Source organism: Lates calcarifer, unplaced genomic scaffold (genome assembly GCF_001640805.2).
Source record: "Lates calcarifer isolate ASB-BC8 unplaced genomic scaffold, TLL_Latcal_v3 _unitig_1931_quiver_614, whole genome shotgun sequence".
In the NCBI taxonomy this organism is placed as follows: domain Eukaryota; kingdom Metazoa; phylum Chordata; class Actinopteri; family Centropomidae; genus Lates; species Lates calcarifer.
This window is the reverse complement of record NW_026115857.1, coordinates 213,153-228,219: the sequence shown is the minus strand read 5'-3', so window position 1 is coordinate 228,219 and position 15,067 is coordinate 213,153. Positions and strand designations below refer to the sequence as shown.

The window sequence follows — 15,067 nt, the reverse complement described above, 5'->3', positions numbered from 1 at the left end:
GCTCCCTGACATCTGTATCAGCCGGCTCTCGTTCATTGTTTCTGCATTTGCGACTTCTGATCGGATCTCAGTCAGAGACAAACACACTACCAGACACTACACACTGGAAGCATTACTCACTGAGTTTAGGGACGAAAGAACAGTGTACCAGACTCCATTTACAAAAAACAGGGATTTTAACCGAGAAGAACACAGGTGCTGCTGCCTCCATCTGTGAATCCGTGTCTGTTACTGTGTGGTACTTTTACTTCAGTAAAGTATCTGATTACTTCTTCCACCACTTGAAAGTCACACAGTAACACAGACACACTAACAGATGGAGGCAGTGGTATTCCAGCAGCTCCTGGTTAAATCCCTGTTTTTGTCAATGGAGTCTGGTAGAGAGATATAGAGATGTTTCTGGTTAAACTAAAGGGATCTGAGTCTTTGATAAAAAGCTCTGTGGGACAAACTCTCAGAAGTCTCAAATGTAAAAATATAAAGGACGTGACGTGAACACGAAGCCGACTGAAACATCAGCGACATTTTATTTTACAGGTCTGTGACATTTAAATCTTTTCTTTCCTGAACAGAACTTTTTTCACTTGGTCCTGATTAAAGAGAAAAACGGAAACTTTTCGAAACTGGAGCCACAACAACTCATCAATTACTCAAATATGAAATTCATCTTTTGAAACTCTTTGTAAACTGAATATTTCTGGATTCAGGACAAATGACTTTGAGTCATACACAGTTAAACAGAGTGCTGAAAAACAGTGAATAAAAACCACAGAGAAAGTTGTCTGTAGATTGGCCTGTAATTAAAACAAACTGCTGCAGCTTTAATAAACTTTGTCGCCTGGCACCGAATAAACAACTGATTTTTGATAATTAACACGACAGTTGTATGTAGTGATGCTCAGAGGAAAAGACTGAGACGTGACAGACCTGTAAAATGAATCATTTCAATTCATATCCAGCAGACTGATGTCACCTGATCACTGTGGCCCCGAAACATTGGATTAAAAAAACAAAAATAATCATGTAGCCGGAGTCAAACTGCAGGACGTACAACACACACAGACAGGTAGCACTGTGTCAGCGCTGATGGTGGTGGTGATGATGATGATGATGATGATGCAGATTTTAAAAATGTTCCACATTCGGGACATTTACCGTCTGACAACAGTCTTCTTCTTCGTTTCCTCTCGTTTCTTTCTGAGTCTGTTTCATCAGTTCTTTCAGCTTCAAGAGGAACAACACAAAAACCAGACACCGAACCAGTCTGGAGGCAAAAGGTGGAGTTTTAGGTGGAGGCAGATGAGCTGCGCTCATCTTATTTTCATCACTTATTCATCTTTTATCAATGCCGACGAGCCTCTGCTCAGACAGACAGGAACACATAAAAACACGCGTTTTGTCAATGGAGTTTTGTATTGGGTTCGACACGCTGAAGCTGAGCTGCGGCCGCACGATGAAGAGCTGAAAGTGGCGAGGAGGAATGGTCCCGATAAAAAAAGACATCGATCCGACCACCACAGGAATGATTTACCGATGACGAAACACCTGCCGAGTTTCCCAGGATGCTTTGTTACACACAGCTGAGGGCTGGGAGTTTTGTCTGCAGCTGCAGATGAACACGGGTCCTGATCCTGATCCGAGTCCTTCAGCATTGATTATCTGCTGATACAGAGTCTGATCAGAGACTTATATCAACTCGATCATTGAATCTGTATCTGACATGTTGGAATGAAACTATCGATCTGAGATGAATGAAAGTTGAAGTGAAGTGATCCTCTGGAGAGAAGACGTCTCACTCTGCTGTTCAGAGGTGTTACAGACCGGATCACTTCTCTTCTTCTACTGTTTAATAGATGACGAGCCTTAACTTCCTGTGATTGGTCTGAAAGTCAGAACCATCCAAAAAACATATCACACTGCAACCAAACCAAACCATGGTTCAGTTTGATCCTGACTGAGACCACCTCCTTTGGTCCTTTGGTTCAGACCGGATCAGAGGAACCTTTCACACCTGCTGTTCTGGTTCAGACCAGACCACCAGGTGTGAAAGGTTCCTCAGTCTCTGAGACTCTGATCAGGATCAGAGACAAACACCATGAGCCCACCACACTGGCCTCAGATCTGCAGTCTGTGTCTTTATATGCACTGTACTTGGAGAGAAGATGTGATGTGGGTTCAGAGGAGGTCTTCTGTCCTTTTCCCGCCTCCTCCTCCTCCGCCGCCGTCAGTTTCGGTTTCAGGCGTCGGAGTCGTCGCTGCTGTCGCGGCTGATCTCGATCTGCAGCGACGGCAGGTTGTCCAGTCGGCTCTTCTTCATCTTGTGGGACAGACGCTCCTGTTTCTGTTTGATCATGGCGCCCCACATCCTCTGCAGCGTCGAGTCGTCTTCCTCCTCCTCCTCCTCTTCTCCCTCTTCACCCTCTCCGTCGCCTCGTCTCCTCCTGCTGCTGTCGACGCCGCCGCCATCACCACCCCGCCCTGACGAGGAGGAGGAGGAGAACAGGCCCGACGAGCTGCTGCTCGGTCTGCGGTCGTGACGTCCGGTGCTGCTGTCGGCGTCGCTGGAGCCGAGTCTGCTCCACAGGCCGCCTGCAGACAAGATGAAGGGGAAAAAACGACCTTCTGTAACGACGCCGCTGCACAGAGAACAGGAAGAAACACGGTGGAGACACGAGGAACAAACTGTACCTGTCTTTCTGTCTTTGGATGAGTTGGAGTGGAGGCCTCTGTCCTGACTGGCCACGCCCAGTCTGCGATGCACGTCTCTGATTGGTTCCCTGGTGGGGGGAGTCTCTCTGGGGGAGATGGGGGAGGTTGAGCGCTGTCTGTCTGGGGAGTAACGTCTCTTCCCCAGCCTCTGTCGTACATCTACAACCACAGAGAGTCCTGTCAGTCCGGTCTCAGGCACAGCAGCAGGTCAAACAACCACATTAACTACAGACCTGTTTTCCCGCCGCTGGCCACCGGGGGGGGCGATCTGTGCTGAGACAGTCCCTGTCTTTTCTCCTCCAGCAGCTGCCGGACGTCTGTCACTTTGGGGGGCGATGAGGATTTGGTCCTGCTCTGTGACCCGGACCCACCGATCCGGTTCCTGCACACAGGAAGAAGAACACAGTAAACATGTTGGCTTTATACTCTGGACCGAAACAGGTGAGGACAGGTGAGACTGGAATGGCGGCTCTGACCGGATGCTCTTCAGGTGAGTCTCCAGCTCGTCGGCGTACATCGTCATCTTCTTGCTCTTCTTTGGCGATGGCGTGGAGATCATCTTCAGCTCCAGGTCGTAGTCCATCTCGTCCGACTCCGACCAAGGGGACGGAGAGCGCTCCACCCGGCTGCGAAGCCCCGCCCCCAGCGACCGCGAGCCGCCGCCCCTTTCGCCTCGCTCCCTGTACTCCACCACCCTGTCGTCAGAGTCCATGTCCTCGTCGCCGTCCTCCTCCTCTTCCTCCTCCTCCTCCTCCTTGATGGGTTCCTCGGGCAGGTTGACCAGGTCAGCTGAGGGGGGAGAAGAGGACGCAGTGATGTCAGGTGGCGTTCAGGTGACATGGGTGGAGCTGCAACTGACTTGATGCGTCAGTCAGAACTCACAACATGTCCGCTGAGGAGTTGAACACGCTCGTGACTGACAGTGTCAGCAGCCCGGCAGGAGAGACTCGGATTTATAACTGAACTGTGACCAAGACGCCAACTTTATGTCTGACGTGTTTCCACTGTTTACATGTTGTAGCAGTGGGAAAGTTATTGCTGCTGCTGCAGTTACACAGGAACATTGTCTGCGCTAAACACTGTAAATATTCACTGTATTTTATTAAGGTTTGATCGGATTGATAACCTGACTCGCTGCCTTTATGAGGCCACAGATCTCTGTGGTTTTACTTCCTGTTAGCTGAACATCAGAGTCTTAGTTTCAGAGGATTGTTGTTGGGTCCATTAATAACCATTAATCGATAATTCATCGTTAATTTCTTCCTGCGCCCATCCTTAGTTTTTACCTGAGTGTCGGTGTGTGTACGGAGGTGTGTGTCCCATGCTGTCTCCGATCAGAGGCTTCTTGCTCTTGATGACGTCTCTCTGGATCCTCCGGTTGTGATACCTCCTCTTCCTGCACAAACACAGGAAACAGACTGATGACGTGTCGCGCGACGACTCTCTGAGGTGTACCTAATATTCTGAACACCAGAAGCTCCTCTGACTTCCTGTTGTCAGATCACAGAGGTGTGTGTCTCACCAGGAGTTGCTCAGGATTCCCTTCATGCCTCCGTAGTTTGGGTTTCCGTACTTCATGTAGTATCTGCTGCGACGAGCGGCGCCCGGCTCCTTCCTGTCGTCTGGAGACGCAGAGAAGAAACGTGAAAATCAATATGCAGAGAGTAATGATATAAACCTGTGTGTGTGTGTGTGTGTGTGACCTTGCGTGGCGAAGCGTAGCATCAGTTTGTTTCCTTTGAAGGGTTTGATCGCCGGCCGCAGGTCGTTCCTCAGCAGAGACTCTCTCTCCGCCCGCGACAGGTCGTTCACCTGAGACAAACACACGGCCGTTCGAGTCATCGATCGGTGATTGGATCTGATCAATAAACCTGATCGGTTATTGGAGGAAACTCTACCTGACCGCCCTCCGCCTTCCTCTTCTGCTCCGCCTCTCCGTCGCTGTCTTTCCCCTCGATCTCCTCGCCGCTCTTCTTCACGGCCTCCTCCTCATCCTCGTCCACCTCGCCCTCCTCCTCCTCCTCGTCATCTGACCCCTGACCCCGCCGACCTGCGAGGAGTAAAACGCCGCGTCAGTGTTTCCCTCCTTTAGAGACCCGGCTGACAGCGTCTGTGTGCAGACTGACCTTTGCTCTGCTCGGCCGGCTGGTCGGCGCTCTCCGTCTCCGCGGTAACAGCGTCTGGGTCGGGCATCCGGCTGGTGTTGATGAGGGCTCGGATGGACGTGTTGTCGTCCAGCCACACCACGTTACCTAGGAAACGATCAGGTGGTCAGACACACAGGAGCCGACCCGTCTGGTCCAGGTCTGGTTCTGATCGGACTCAGGTCTGTTTTTACAGATTTAACAAACCACCATCTGAGAAAGTACCGGCTGATCACTCACAGGACGTGTCGTCGATCCACTCGATGTGAGCCGGAGGATACTCCTTGAAATACCCGAAGACGTCCTGCGTGCTCATGTCGTCCACGCCCGTCACGTGGATCGCCTCCAGCCGCAGTCTGGGGATGGCTGAGCACCACAGAAGAAGAAGAAGAAACAAACACAACAGGATTTCTGATTGGACGTCATCACATAGATAAATGAAACAAACAGAAACGTTGTGTCTTCTTCTTCTGTGGTGTTCTTTAATGGAGAATCAGCTCCACCCGCTGTTTCTCAGCTCATATTCACAGAGCAGAGGAGGAGGGTGGTGTGGTTAAAACCTGAACCAGGTGTGGATGGGAACCCGTCATGTGCAGGTCAGGTGGAGGCTCCTCCTCTTACCTTTCTTCATGGTGTCTTTGTCCAGAAAGACGTTCCTCTGCCCGACGCTCTCCTCCCCGTGGAAATGGAAACGTCTCGCTCGCTTCTCTTTTCTCTCAATCGCCTCCTGATCAAAAACAAACACACACCGTTAACACACTGCAGCATCACGAGTGTTTGTGTTCTCAGTGCAGCAGGTCAGGGGTCAGGTTTTTTTCTGGTGGTGATATATAGAGATGTTTCTGGTTCAAATGGATGACCGGGGTTTGTCGGAGCAGGCTCGTACCTTTGAGTTGACATCGATCCCGGTGATGAAGGCTCCAGCTTTGTTCTCATACCTCCGACTCGTGTCCTGCAAAACAAAATCAGACACTTCACAGTGACTGTCCAGAGTCAGACACAGAGAGACGATAAGACCCAGTCTGTGAAGGCTGGATGAGTTTAAACATGAAAACAAACAAACATTTTAAAAGCTTGTTTACAAATAAAACTGTTTGTTCTTCAGTTGGACGTGAACAGTCCACAGCAGCAGAGAAACTTTAACTGACCTCTCCTTCAAATACATTGAACCCTGCAGCAAACTGACCGTATGTGAACAGAGAAACAGGGTTCATTACAAGCTCCTCTAATCGCATCATACTGTCTGATATTTACACAACACACAAATGTATTCAGCAACAGCTGGAGCCAAATTAAAACGCTCATTAAAAACTTAATGATTAATGTTCGGCCTCTCCATGTTGGATCCCTGGGTTCTTAGTTTCACTGCCTGTCAACACGGAGGAGCAACAGAAGAACCACGGCTCAAAAATACAAACACAACTGAAGTTGGTGATTGTGAATCCGCCGAATTGATCGGTGAATGTGAATGCATCAGAATCGGTTAACGTTTTCAGTCATGTCGGACCGGCTGTGTTATTTCACCGGTGAAAAACGTTAAATGTCCAGTTTTGTTGACGGAGTTTCGGTGGTGCGGTCGCTCCACACAAACACGGCACGTGAGGAGTCAACCAGCAACAAGTGACTGGAATAAACGATCAACCCGGAGCTGCTCAACTCACACCGAATAAAACTAGTCCGAGTTAACGGCAGCTAACCGTTAACCGTTACAGCCCCGGCTCTCACACCCACTCCCCAGACACAGAGCCGGGAGTCCAGGTTATCGCACGCCGGCTCCTCCAGCGGATCCGCCGGCCGCAGGAGACGCCAGTCCCCGGGTCTGGCAGGGCCTAGTCCGGGTACTTACCGGCAGCAGCTCCTTCAGAGAGCGGTTAACGGAGATGTCCTCGGCCTCCAGCTCTCCCTCCTCCACCTCCATCGGTTCGGCTTCGCGGGCATCTCTGTCCGACTCAGAGTCCGAGTCCGAGTCCGAGCGGTCCGAGCCGCTGTCTGATTTCACCGACACCCGTAAGCTGCGCACGGCCGCCATGGCGCTACCTGCGAACAACAGCTGCTGCTTTAACCCGGCAACGGTTCTCTGGCCTCCGCCTCTTCTTCTGCGCCGCTGCGGAGCTGTGAACCGGAGCATCAGCGCCCCCCAGCGGTGGAGGAGGAACTCACACCCTTCGGTTCAGGAAACGCCCTCCAGCCTAAACGACCATACGGGTCGCTTGTTCCTGCCCCTCATACGACCTTCAAGAGCGTAACAGCGACGGACGTACAGGAGCTTCAGCCTCTGCTCGGTTAGGTTTAGGAAAAAGATGGTGGTTAAAAAAATAAAAGAACTCAATGACTCACAGTGAGAGTTATACCATTATTATTATTAACTATGCTGTACTGTAAAAACACCATTTTACTGCTGTAGGTGTTTTTCCCCCAACTTTTTAACATTTGACTGCAACTATTGATTATTACCGTATGAACTGATAACCTGATTGCTGATCAGTCCATTCATCAATTGTTTGGTTTGTAAAAACAAAAAAAAAGTAGTGAGAAATGTCCTCACTCAGAGCTCAAACTGAAACCTTGTGAATCTTTATTACTTTTATTATTTGAATTTGTTAAAAATGAATTGAGATCATAAAAACTAATTTAAAAAGCTGTATTTGTATTTTTTACATGAAAAATTTACTAATTGTTTCTACTTGTATAAACTGTTGAGAAGATTCATTTGAAACAAAGTCTTTTATTTTTTCATCTTTTCATTTATTTCTAATGAAAAAACAAGAGTTTCTCTCAGTGAGAATAGAAAGTGTCATAACAAGAAGTTCAAATCTGTGTTTAAGTCCAGTAGTTGAGTAAATGTACTTCGTTACATTCCACCTCTGGCGCCTCCTGATGAATCATTCTTTGTGTTTTTCTGATCACTCTTCAGTTTTATGCAGCATGTCTGTCCCTCTGTTCAGCTCATATTTCAAATGAGGAAGTTCAACCTTTTTCTTTTTGACGGTTTCCAGTTGACTTTCACTTTGTCTGCTGATCGTGGCGCAGCGTCTTTCCTCCATCTAAAGGTAATGTAAGCGACATGTGTCAGTGTTTTCCTGTTGAATGAGTCTTGCTCATGTTGTTAGTGGCGGCTGCTGTCAGCTGCTTCCACTGGAAACAGCAGAAATCTGCCGCTCGCTTCTTCAACTCACTCACAACTAACGGCTGCGTCTTTAACCCATATGTGGAGATGTGGAGTTGAAGCGGTGGAATCAGAGTAGAAGCAGAGTCAGTTGATGTCAGTAGTTGAACACTGAGTCGTTATTACTGTGTAGCTCCACTTACTGATGACTGAAGGCAGCTTTTCCCGCCTCAATCAGCCTGTGGAGGAGGCGGAGAGGAGCCGCTGCTCTCCCGCTGTCTGAGCCACTAAAGTCGGTGTGAGCTCGGCCGGACAGCCGCTGGAGAACAGCTCTGACTTTCTGTGTGATTAGATGGACTCTACAGGACTGATGTGGACTCAGTGTGGCAGTCAGAGGGGCTGAGGACCTTCACACTGTTGTTGTTCTTCCACAAATCATTCTGACACTAACCTGTCTCAGTCTCTGTACTCTACTCGAGGATTTTCATTTCCTGCTTCTACTAATGTGATAATAATGAGTCATTCTGCAGGAGACACTTTGGCGCCATCTAGTGGACTGACAGCATATTCAATCTTGGATGTGAATGGAGCAGCATGAATCAGAGTGAGGACAGAGAGGAGGGAGTCCCTCCCTCTAAAACCACTCTGTGTGGGGAACATGAGAGCCAGACCAAAGCTCAGAGGTGAGATGAGGATCTCTAACTGTCCATGACTCTTCTCCATGTCAGAGCTCAGCACTCACATCACTGCACCATCATTATTCACACTCACTGCTCTGTGTGTGTTGTGTTCAAGCCCAGAGCAGCAGCACTCACCACACTCTGCTGGACCTGGACCTGGACCTGGACCCAGCTGTGTGTCCATGAAGAGCAACAAGTCAATGGATCGTCCTGTTAAATTCAGACAATCTGTTGATGGAAGGTGAGAATTTCAAACTGACAGAAAGACATTTCACAGTAAAAGTTAGTTTTTGTGTTTGAACATATTTTCCATCAGTTTTTATCCAACATGCAGATTCATCAGTTCTGTTTTAGTTTCAGGATCCAGCAGCAGAGACCAGACTCTCCTGAACCCAGCTGTCTGTCTTTAAAGAGCGACCGGTCAAAGGGCTTGGACATTGACTTTAAAGGGCGACGTCCATCAGCTGATCAGATGTAAGCTGTAACTGACAGTGAGACTCAGGTTCTTCTAGAAAAGAACTAGTTTGTACGACGTGTTGTTGGACCACGTCTGAAATCAAAGTGTTTCTATCTGTTGTGAACGTCCACACTGGAAGGTGGAGGTAAAACTCCGGCCGTCATAGAGAGGGGGGAGACGTGATGTGGTTTAAATATGGACATAACTCCTCCCATGTTCAGACAGTCTCTCCTTGAAGACATTCATAGTGTCCACCTCAGTCGTTGACATGAAAAGAGACAGAAATAGTTTGTGTGAAGAATGAAAAAAGAGCTGAGAGAGAAGTTGAAACCCCGCCTACTTTCTGACCTCCACACAGCTGACCAATCACTGAGGGAGGTGGGTGTTTCAGACGCTGTTCCACCATCTGACAAACACCTCTGATGGAGTAAACTGATCCCTTACAATGCTCCTGATTCATGTTTCAACTTTACTCAGTGAAACTTTACTGCTTCATTGTCATTGTTCATACTGGGAGCTGCCCAGTACAACCAGTCTGATACAAGCAGACACTGAGCAGCTCCACTGGAGCAGCTGGAGGTTGTAGGTGCCTTGCTTCAGGGCACTTCAGCAGTGTTGAGTGAGGGAGGGAGAGCTATATGGAGGGTTGGTGAGAGCTGTTGGGACTAAACCAAAGTGAGTGGTGAAGCCAAACACTGAGCTGAAAGCTACAAACAGCTGCAGACTGAGCTGTTGATTCTCAGTGGGATCAGCAGGACTAGTAAACCTTTACCACTACAGGGAGTCGTCTGATTCACTCTTCACATCCAAATATGACTTGATGGACCTTTAGCTTGTGTCTGTCTCTGTGTGGACAGACATAATGTGAGCTAATTCTTCATGATTCCTCCACAGAGTGGACCAGGAGAGCTCAGAGGTTCCCAGTGGTCAGTCTGCCCAGCAGCATCAAACACACCTGGACTCCATATTTATGGTCTGTACATGGACAACAACTACTTTTACATCTGTTGTGTTGACAATAATCTCCATGCTGCACTTTTTAGACCAGTGGATTGTCAGTGTGTCCAACATGGATCTGATGTTTGGCTCCATGATTTTAGTTTGATGGAGTCATTCAGATAGTTTTCTGTTCCAGCTGCTGGAGGAGAACATCGTCACTTTTGTGAAGAAGGAGCTGAAGAAGATCCAGAAGGTTCTGAGTCCAGATTACCCAGAATGCTTAGAGAGTCAGAGGGAGGATGAGGAGGTGTTGGACGGTGAGGATGAAGAGCAGAGGAGGAGCAGCAGAGAGGAGTTTCTGAAGATCACACTGAACTTCCTGAGGAGAATGAAGCAGGAGGAGCTGGCTGACTGTCTGCAGAGCAGTAAGAGGATTTCTCTAAAGATTTAACATGATGGAGAAATGAGACGTTTACTGACGTCTCAACACATGGAGGGAAATATGTTCATATATGCATTCTTTAGGAGGATTAAACTGTCATATATACTTTATAAATCACTTATTGATATTGTTTCTTTGTTCATTCAGGACACGTTGCTGCAGTTTGTCGACGTAAACTTAAATCTAACCTGAAGAAGAAGTTCCAGTGTTTGTTTGAAGGGATCTCTAAAGCAGGAAACCCAACCCTTCTGAATCAGATCTACACAGAGCTCTACATCACAGAGGGAGGGACTGGAGAGGTCAATGATGAACATGAGGTCAGACAGATTGAAACAGCATCCAGGAAACCAGACAGACCAGAAACAACCATCAGACAAGAAGACCTCTTTAAAGCCTCACCTGGAAGAGATGAACCAATCAGAACAGTGATGACAAAGGGAGTGGCTGGCATTGGGAAAACAGTCTTAACACAGAAGTTCACTCTGGACTGGGCTGAAGACAAAGCCAACCAGGACATACACTTCACATTTCCATTCACTTTCAGAGAGCTGAATGTGCTGAAAGAGAAAAAGTTGAGCTTGGTGGAACTTGTTCATCACTTCTTTACTGAAACCAAAGAAGCAGGAATCTGCAGGTTTGAAGAGTTCCAGGTTGTGTTCATCTTTGACGGTCTGGATGAGTGTCGACTTCCTCTGGACTTCCACAACACTGAGATCCTGACTGATGTTACAGAGTCCACCTCAGTGGACGTGCTGCTGACAAACCTCATCAGGGGGAAACTGCTTCCCTCTGCTCGCCTCTGGATAACCACACGACCTGCAGCAGCCAATCAGATCCCTCCTGAGTGTGTTGACATGGTGACAGAGGTCAGAGGGTTCACCGACCCACAGAAGGAGGAGTACTTCAGGAAGAGGTTCAGAGATGAGGAGCAGGCCAGCAGGATCATCTCCCACATCAAGACCTCACGAAGCCTCCACATCATGTGCCACATCCCAGTCTTCTGCTGGATCACTGCTACAGTTCTGGAGGATGTGTTGAAAACCAGAGAGGGAGGAGAGCTGCCCAAGACCCTGACTGAGATGTACATCCACTTCCTGGTGGTTCAGACCAAACTGAAGACCATCAAGTATGATGGAGGAGCTGGGACAGATCCACACTGGAGTCCAGAGACCAGGAAGATGATTGAGTCTCTGGGAAAACTGGCTTTTGATCAGCTGCAGAAAGGAAACCTGATCTTCTATGAATCAGACCTGACAGAGTGTGGCATCGATATCAGAGCAGCCTCAGTGTACTCAGGAGTGTTCACACAGATCTTTAAAGAGGAGAGAGGACTGTACCAGGACAAGGTGTTCTGCTTCGTCCATCTGAGTGTTCAGGAGTTTCTGGCTGCTCTTCATGTCCATCTGACCTTCATCAAGTCTGGAGTCAATCTGCTGTCAGAAGAACAAACAACCTCCCAGAAGTCTGAACTGATTAGAGATAAACCTGAACCAACACAGTTCTACCAGAGTGCTGTGGACAAGGCCTTACAGAGTCCAAATGGACACCTGGACTTGTTCCTCCGCTTCCTCCTGGGTCTTTCACTGCAGACCAATCAGACTCTCCTACGAGGTCTGCTGACACTGACAGGAAGTAGCTCAGAGACCAATCAGGAAACAGTCCAGTACATCAAGAAGAAGATTGAAGAGACTCCCTCTGCAGAGAAAAGCATCAACCTGTTCCACTGTCTGAATGAACTGAATGATCGTTCTCTAGTGGAGGAGATCCAACAGTCCCTGAGTTCAGGACGTCTCTCCACAGATAAACTGTCTCCTGCTCAATGGTCAGCTCTGGTCTTCATCTTACTGTCATCAGAGAAAGATCTGGATGTGTTTGACCTGAAGAAATACTCTGCTTCAGAGGAGGCTCTTCTGAGGCTGCTGCCAGTGGTCAAAGCCTCTAACAAAGCTCTGTAAGTACAAACAGAACATGTAGAGTTAGATTTATTATCAGAATTTAAAGACACTGCTGTCTTTTCAACAGGAGAGAAATTAATTTCCTTTCTTCTTTAATTCCTTATCATCATCTCTTCAGACTGAGTGACTGTAACCTCTCAGAGAGAAGCTGTGAAGCTCTGTCCTCAGTTCTCAGCTCCCAGTCCTCTAGTCTGAGAGATCTGGACCTGAGTAACAACAACCTGCAGGATTCAGGAGTGAAGATGTTGTCTGTTGGACTGGAGAGTCCACACTGTTCACTGGAGACTCTCAGGTCAGATCAACTTACAGTTTGTTTTAAGATTGTTTTGAACTCAGTCTAATAAACTAAAGCTCATCCATGTTTTGATGAACTGTGATTTAGATTATTGCAGGTTTGTTAATGACTTGTTCAATCATAATAAACTGCTACATCTTCAGCCGGAGACAAGATTACATTTCATGTAAACAAACAACTCCTCAACTGTTTGGATGTAGAGGAAATTTTGGTCTGAAGCACAAACTGAGACCTTTGTCATCTCTGATTGTTGTTTGATCCAGTCTCAATATTTAAGATGATTACAGTTTAACAAAAATGTTGTTTGTTTTTTTGTTCATTATCATCTCTTCAGACTGAGTGACTGTAACCTCTCAGAGAGAAGCTGTGAAGCTCTGTCCTCAGTTCTCAGCTCCCAGTCCTCTAGTCTGAGAGATCTGGACCTGAGTCACAATGACCTGCAGGATTCAGGAGTGAAGATGTTGTCTGTTGGACTGGAGAGTCCACACTGTTCACTGGAGACTCTCAGGTCAGATTAAATTAATTATACGGGAACATGTTTGTTACCAAAAGCAACTCACCTCTAGGGTTCATATTGCCACTTCATACTATCATCCTTGTAAATTACCAGGAATTTGTCCACCCCTCTGGGAAAAAATGTTCTGTACGATTCAGATATTAAACCCCTTCCTTTCTGTTGTGTTTTGATTTACTTTTTCTCAGGTTGACTCAAACCAGTCTGACAAAGAAAAGCTGCCAGGTGATATCATCAGTTCTCAGATCCCAGTCCTCTAGTCTGAGAGATCTGGACCTGAGTAACAACAACCTGCAGGATTCAGGAGTGAAGATGTTGTCTGTTGGACTGAAGAGTCCACACTGTTCACTGGAGACTCTCAGGTCAGGCTGTTTACAGTATATTCCTAAATTTATCTCAGTACATTTTACCTTTGCCTTGTTACCATGTTGCCTTTACCTCTTGCAGTCTGTCAGGCTGTCTGATCACAGAGGAAGGCTGTTCTTCTCTGGTCTCAGCTCTGAGATCCAACCCCTCCCATCTGAGAGAGCTGGACCTGAGCTACAATCATCCAGGAGACTCAGGAGTGAAGCTGCTGTCTGCTGGACTGAAGGATCCTGACTGGAGACTGGACACTCTCAGGTCAGATCAAGTTACAGTTTGTTTTAAATGATGTCTGAAATGTAACAAATATGAACTCAGTCCAATAAACAAAAGCTCATCCATGTTTTGATGAACTGTGATTTAGATTATTGCAGGTTTGTTAATGACTTGTTCAATCATAATAAACTGCTACATCTTCAGCCGGAGACAAGATTACATTTCATGTAAACAAACAACTCCTCAACTGTTTGGATGTAGAGGAAATTTTGGTCTGAAGCACAAACTGAGACCTTTGTCATCTCTGATTGTTGTTTGATCCAGTCTCAATATTTAAGATGATTACAATTTAACACAAATGTTGTTTGTTTTTTTGTTCATTATCATCTCTTCAGACTGAGTGGCTGTAACCTCTCAGAGAGAAGCTGTGAAGCTCTGTCCTCAGTTCTCAGCTCCCAGTCCTCTAGTCTGAGAGATCTGGACCTGAGTCACAATGACCTGCAGGATTCAGGAGTGAAGATGTTGTCTGTTGGACTGGAGAGTCCACACTGTTCACTGGAGACTCTCAGGTCAGGATGTTTACAGTATATTCCTAAATTTATCTCAGTACATTTTACCTTTGCCTTGTTACCATGTTGCCTTTACCTCTTGCAGCCTGTCAGGTTGTCTGATCTCAGAGGAAGGCTGTTCTTCTTTGGTCTCAGCTCTGAGTTCCAACCCCTCCCATTTGAGAGAGCTGGACCTGAGCTACAATCATCCAGGAGACTCAGGAGTGAAGCTGCTGTCTGCTGGACTGGAGGATCCAGACTGGAGACTGGACACTCTCAGGTATGGAGAGGCCTGCTGCAGCCACAGACAATGTCTGATAGAGGAGGAAGAGCTGGAAACATTTTCTCTGTCACAGCTGATGACAGATCTCTACACAAGAGCTTTGACTTCATCAACAACAACAGAGGAGTTTTCTCCTCATTATGACTTCAGTCTCTCATTATGACTCACTGAGTCATATTGAGGAGAAAAGATGTCACAGTGATGAAATCAGCTGTTGTCAGCTGTATTCTGTGACCTGAGCAGGAGTTTCAGCTTTATTACCACTACAGATGTTTTTAATCAAACTTTATTTCCTGCTGTATCAGCACAAAGCAGCTTGGAATCATTTCAGCTGCAGCTGGTTTAACTGCTCCTGAACCAGTGACTGAGTGATTTCACCACAACAATCCTAAAGACTTTAGAGACCTGAGGCCTGA

The 15,067-nt window shown here is 47.2% G+C and overlaps 2 protein-coding genes across 6 annotated transcripts in view; one reads left to right on the top strand and one right to left on the bottom strand.

Moving 5' to 3' along the window:
• Positions 1–763: 763 nt before the first annotated feature.
• On the bottom strand, positions 764–7,015 carry LOC108891321 (nuclear cap-binding protein subunit 3). Its single transcript, XM_018688450.2, has 13 exons — positions 6,700–7,015; positions 5,740–5,805; positions 5,475–5,580; positions 5,094–5,219; positions 4,836–4,961; positions 4,608–4,759; positions 4,413–4,521; positions 4,232–4,331; positions 3,996–4,105; positions 3,186–3,498; positions 2,943–3,091; positions 2,689–2,868; positions 764–2,589 (listed from the first exon to the last, which is right to left on the bottom strand). Exons 1-13 carry the CDS (start codon positions 6,979–6,981, stop codon positions 2,237–2,239), a joined length of 2,172 nt encoding a protein of 723 aa, XP_018543966.1. The 5' UTR covers positions 6,982–7,015; the 3' UTR covers positions 764–2,236.
• A 717-nt stretch (positions 7,016–7,732) lies between these two features.
• LOC108891314 (NACHT, LRR and PYD domains-containing protein 3) overlaps positions 7,733–15,067 on the top strand; it is a 39,429-nt gene continuing 32,094 nt past the window's right edge. Inside the window, exons 1-11 of one of the 5 annotated variants that reach the window (XM_051067697.1) lie at positions 7,738–7,903; positions 8,490–8,642; positions 8,755–8,880; positions 8,994–9,113; positions 9,991–10,069; positions 10,232–10,460; positions 10,625–12,428; positions 12,551–12,724; positions 13,062–13,235; positions 14,216–14,389; positions 14,475–14,648. In XM_051067697.1, the coding sequence (XP_050923654.1) occupies positions 8,554–8,642; positions 8,755–8,880; positions 8,994–9,113; positions 9,991–10,069; positions 10,232–10,460; positions 10,625–12,428; positions 12,551–12,724; positions 13,062–13,235; positions 14,216–14,389; positions 14,475–14,648 (3,143 nt within the window). In that variant the 5' untranslated portion in view covers positions 7,738–7,903; positions 8,490–8,553. Of the gene's footprint in view, positions 7,904–8,489; positions 8,643–8,754; positions 8,881–8,993; positions 9,114–9,990; positions 10,070–10,231; positions 10,461–10,624; positions 12,429–12,550; positions 12,725–13,061; positions 13,236–14,215; positions 14,390–14,474; positions 14,649–15,067 lie in introns of all 5 variants that reach the window. The other 4 variants (XM_051067695.1, XM_051067696.1, XM_018688436.2 and 1 more) reach the window with 4 other exon arrangements.

Bases quoted from the DNA above. Each gene is read 5' to 3' on its own strand.
- LOC108891321 (XM_018688450.2), bottom strand. From the start codon at position 6,981: ATGCTCCGGTTCACAGCTCCGCAGCGGCGCAGAAGAAGAGGCGGAGGC. The intron at 5,806-6,699 runs GTAAGTACCCGG...TTTGTTTTGCAG, and splicing joins CTCTGAAGGAGCTGCTGCCG to GACACGAGTCGGAGGTATGA. The intron at 4,962-5,093 runs GTGAGTGATCAG...ATCGTTTCCTAG, and splicing joins GTGGATCGACGACACGTCCT to GTAACGTGGTGTGGCTGGAC.